The sequence below is a fragment of the Propithecus coquereli genome, unplaced genomic scaffold (assembly GCF_000956105.1).
Source record: "Propithecus coquereli isolate 6110/MARCELLA unplaced genomic scaffold, Pcoq_1.0 Scaffold158, whole genome shotgun sequence".
NCBI classification, from domain to species: Eukaryota; Metazoa; Chordata; class Mammalia; order Primates; family Indriidae; genus Propithecus; species Propithecus coquereli.
Genome location: NW_012140302.1, coordinates 1910284 through 1912096, shown reverse-complemented (window position 1 = coordinate 1912096; position 1813 = coordinate 1910284). Strand labels below are relative to the sequence as shown.

Here is a 1813-nt window from a genome sequence, read left to right as displayed (position 1 = left end):
TTTTTTTTGCCTCCTGGTAAATAGTTTTTGATTACCATGCACTCTGATATACTTTGTTTTAGGCTCGAATGCTCATCACAGAAGAAAACCTGATGACCATTATCATTAAGACTTTTATGGATCATTTGAGACATCGGGATGCCCAAGGCAGATTTCAGTTTGAACGATATACTGCTTTACAAGCCTTCAAGTTTAGGAGAGTTCAGAGCCTTATTTTAGATCTCAAGTAAGTTTTCATTCAGTTATTAAACCAGTTGCAACTTGTAAAATGTCAGCGTTTATCTTTGTATTCATTGCTGCTTTTATCTTGTTCAGGTACGTTTTAATTAGCAAACCAACTGAATGGTCAGATGAGCTGAGGCAGAAGTTCCTAGAAGGATTTGATGCCTTTTTGGAATTACTTAAATGTATGCAGGTATGTATAAACTGAAACCTTTTTCTTTTTCATCATCTTTCCTTTTTTTTTCCCCTTCCTTTTTCTTCCTTATTTATTTTTTTTAATAGGTGAGGCCTCTCTATGTTGCCCAGGCTGGAGTATAGTAGCTATTCACAGGCACAATCATAGCACACTTCAGCCTCAAACTCCTGGCTCAAGTGATCCTCCCACCTCAGCTTCTCAAGTAACTGGAACTACAGGTGGACAGCACCGTGCCCAGCTTCTATGTTTTTTGTTGTTTTTGTTCATTGAACTGAGCACCTTTCTGTCTGTGCATTTTTTTTCATTTGGGGCACGTTTCCAAAAGATCAATTTAGATGGTTGCATTTGGACCAGAAAGCTCCACTATAATTGGAGACTCTTAGAAAGGTGTAGAGCAAATGAGATTCCAGCAGAGGTTCTGGCATCTGCTGCTCTTTGTATTTGATAATTCTTTTGATTACCATTAATGTTCTTTCTTTAGAGGTTGTAAGTTCATTTTTTAGATAGGCTTGCTTGGAAGTATAGTCAAGTTAGTTGTTTGAGAAACTGCAGTTGTTTTGGGTGTTTTTTTTTTTTTTAATGTTTCTATATTTCTTTTTTCTCCTTGATGTGATATTTATATAGTACAGTGTAGAACTTTTTCCTCTGTCTAACTCTTTTTTTTTTGGAACCATCCCCATACATGAAACAGAATCTAGAAGTAGAAATCAACAGGTATACTTAACCAGTTTAATTGTAAGAAGATAGTGATATCTCTAAAAATCTGAGCAAGTACTATTAATATTATGATTCCTTTAGTAGCCATCTGGCTTTCTTAAGTAAAGGAATAATCAAGGTTGACATATCATTTTTAGAAAACATTCTAGTTCCTGGGTTGGGTGGCAGTTCATGGGTGTTTAGTTTATTATAATACTACTGTTTTTCATGTATCTATAAAAACGGTAGCTACTTTGATCATTTTGAATACTTAGTATTCTGTATTCTCTATTATTTAGTAAGTTCTGACATACCCAGGTAGTTAGGCCGGTTTCTTAAAAGTAATTTGTTTTATTAAAAGCTGTTTATCTTTTCCTTATTTTACTTTCTTTTGCTTTCTTTCAGGCACCGTGAAAACTTAACTTAGTTGTTTATTAGGCAATAATTATTAAAACTTAATTCTAATATAAAATATATTTATAAATTCTATAACATTTTTTAAAGCCTGCCAAATTTCTTTTAACAATTTTTTCTATAGACATAGAGCTAAAAAGGAATTTGAAGGATTATCGCATTGAAGTATTGAAGTATTTTTTAGTCTAAAAGAGATCTATAAGACTGCCTCTAAAATAATTCATTCTGGGCCAGGTGCGGTGGCTCACACCTGTAATCCTAGCACTCTGGGGGGCCGAGGCGGGC

General features: G+C 34.3%; 1 protein-coding gene across 1 annotated transcript in view; it reads left to right on the top strand.

The window, feature by feature from the left end:
* The window catches only part of UBR2 (ubiquitin protein ligase E3 component n-recognin 2), a 195953-nt gene that overhangs the window by 113494 nt on the left and 80646 nt on the right, over positions 1-1813 (top strand). Inside the window, 3 exon segments of the mRNA XM_012640800.1 lie at positions 63-226; positions 316-415; positions 900-904. Of these exon segments, the coding sequence (XP_012496254.1) occupies positions 63-226; positions 316-415; positions 900-904 (269 nt within the window).